Raw genomic sequence first — 1552 nt, 5'->3', positions numbered from 1 at the left:
TAAATTATTAGTACTATTATTGAAGTGAACGTTATCAAAACTGCTCCAGAAAATCAACCAAATTTGTGCAAGGTCACCTAGAGAAACTACAATCCCCTAATTTTCTTTCTTGCAATCCATATGATTAAGGCTAAAACAATTTAAATTAATATGCAAATTACACATTTAATGTGTACATTCATAATCATTACGTACTTCCTATGTTTTTTAGTCTGTATAAGATTTGGTCAAAATCAAATTTTGATTAAGTTTTCAAGTTTATAAAAAAATCAAGATTCATAATATGAAATCAATATTGTAAGATACATCATGAAATTAATTTTCACCGCTGTAGCAAGACAAGGCCACAAGAAATGCATACAGCGCAGCACCAAATTTCATCAGGTTCTAAGGAACAGAACACTGAAATTTCAGAATTACTCGGAAACAATGAGGCATTTGTTTGCATTTTAGCACAAACCAACAATATAGACGAAATAAGAAACGAGTCATTGTAACAATGTAGCCAACCAGAGTTTTTTCTAGAACAAAATAAAAGTCGCCTCTTGCCTATTGCTAACACGATCTGAAACCAGAGGCGACGAACGGACAGCTCTACATTGCTTTTCCTTGGGCAATCTATGCGCGCTCCCCGCGGATGCGGCGGGCGAGCTGGATGTCCTTGGGCATGATGGTGACGCGCTTGGCGTGGATGGCGCAGAGGTTGGTGTCCTCGAAGAGACCGACGAGGTACGCCTCGGCGGCCTCCTGGAGCGCCAGCACGGCGTGGCTCTGGAACCGGAGGTCCGTCTTGAAGTCCTGGGCGATCTCCCGCACCAGGCGCTGGAACGGCAGCTTGCGGATGAGCAGCTCCGTGCTCTTCTGGTACTTGCGGATCTCACGCAGCGCCACGGTCCCGGGCCTGTAGCGGTGGGGCTTCTTCACGCCGCCCGTGGTCGGCGCCGACTTCCTCGCCGCCTTGGTGGCCAGCTGCTTGCGGGGCGCCTTGCCGCCGGTCGACTTCCTGGCCGTCTGCTTCGTACGCGCCATCGGATCTCTCCTCCTCCGCGAATTCGAACTGGGCCTCGGCGTGCGCGCGCTGTGGGTTGGGGAACTTGAAGTGGAAGGCGACGGCTTCTGTAGTGAGGGAAGAAGAGGGGAAGCGGGGTGGGGATTTATAGGTGACGGGTGTGGGCAAGCGAAGCGTGGCCCAGGCGGTTTCTTCCGATCGTGGGGGAGAGGGTCTCGGATTGCGTTTGGGTGATTGATTGGATCTAACGGCTGGAGGTTGCGGGGAGGAAGCACACGATCCGCGTGCTCGGCGCTGATTGGTGCGAGATCCCGGACGAGGTGCGGATCGGTGACGTGGCGATACATATGGCTGGGGTCTCGTGAGTTCATCGACCGAGTCAGTTGACTTCTTATTTCAACGACGTTTCATTATTAAAACATCTCCAGTATATTAAAAAATACACATATCACGTCGAAAAAATACACATATGATCCTGTTTAAAAAAATACATGTATAAGAAAAATTGAGGCAAAAAAACTGATCCAGCAGTTTCTCTAACCC

At 48.6% G+C, this 1552-nt stretch overlaps 1 protein-coding gene across 1 annotated transcript; it reads right to left on the bottom strand.

Moving 5' to 3' along the window:
- Positions 1-416: 416 nt before the first annotated feature.
- LOC125523488 (histone H3.3) lies at positions 417-1132 on the bottom strand. Its single transcript, XM_048688523.1, has one exon. The coding sequence runs from the start codon at positions 1027-1029 to the stop codon at positions 619-621; it is 411 nt and encodes a 136-aa protein (XP_048544480.1). The 5' UTR covers positions 1030-1132; the 3' UTR covers positions 417-618.
- Between the last annotated feature and the right edge of the window lie 420 nt (positions 1133-1552).

This window comes from Triticum urartu, chromosome 7 (genome assembly GCF_003073215.2).
Source record: "Triticum urartu cultivar G1812 chromosome 7, Tu2.1, whole genome shotgun sequence".
In the NCBI taxonomy this organism is placed as follows: domain Eukaryota; kingdom Viridiplantae; phylum Streptophyta; class Magnoliopsida; order Poales; family Poaceae; genus Triticum; species Triticum urartu.
The sequence above is the reverse complement of the archived record's forward strand: the minus strand, read 5'-3'. Positions and strand labels throughout refer to the sequence as shown.

Coding starts and splice junctions, on each gene's coding strand:
- LOC125523488 (XM_048688523.1), bottom strand. CDS start 1,029: ATGGCGCGTACGAAGCAGACGGCCAGGAAGTCGACCGGCGGCAAGGCG.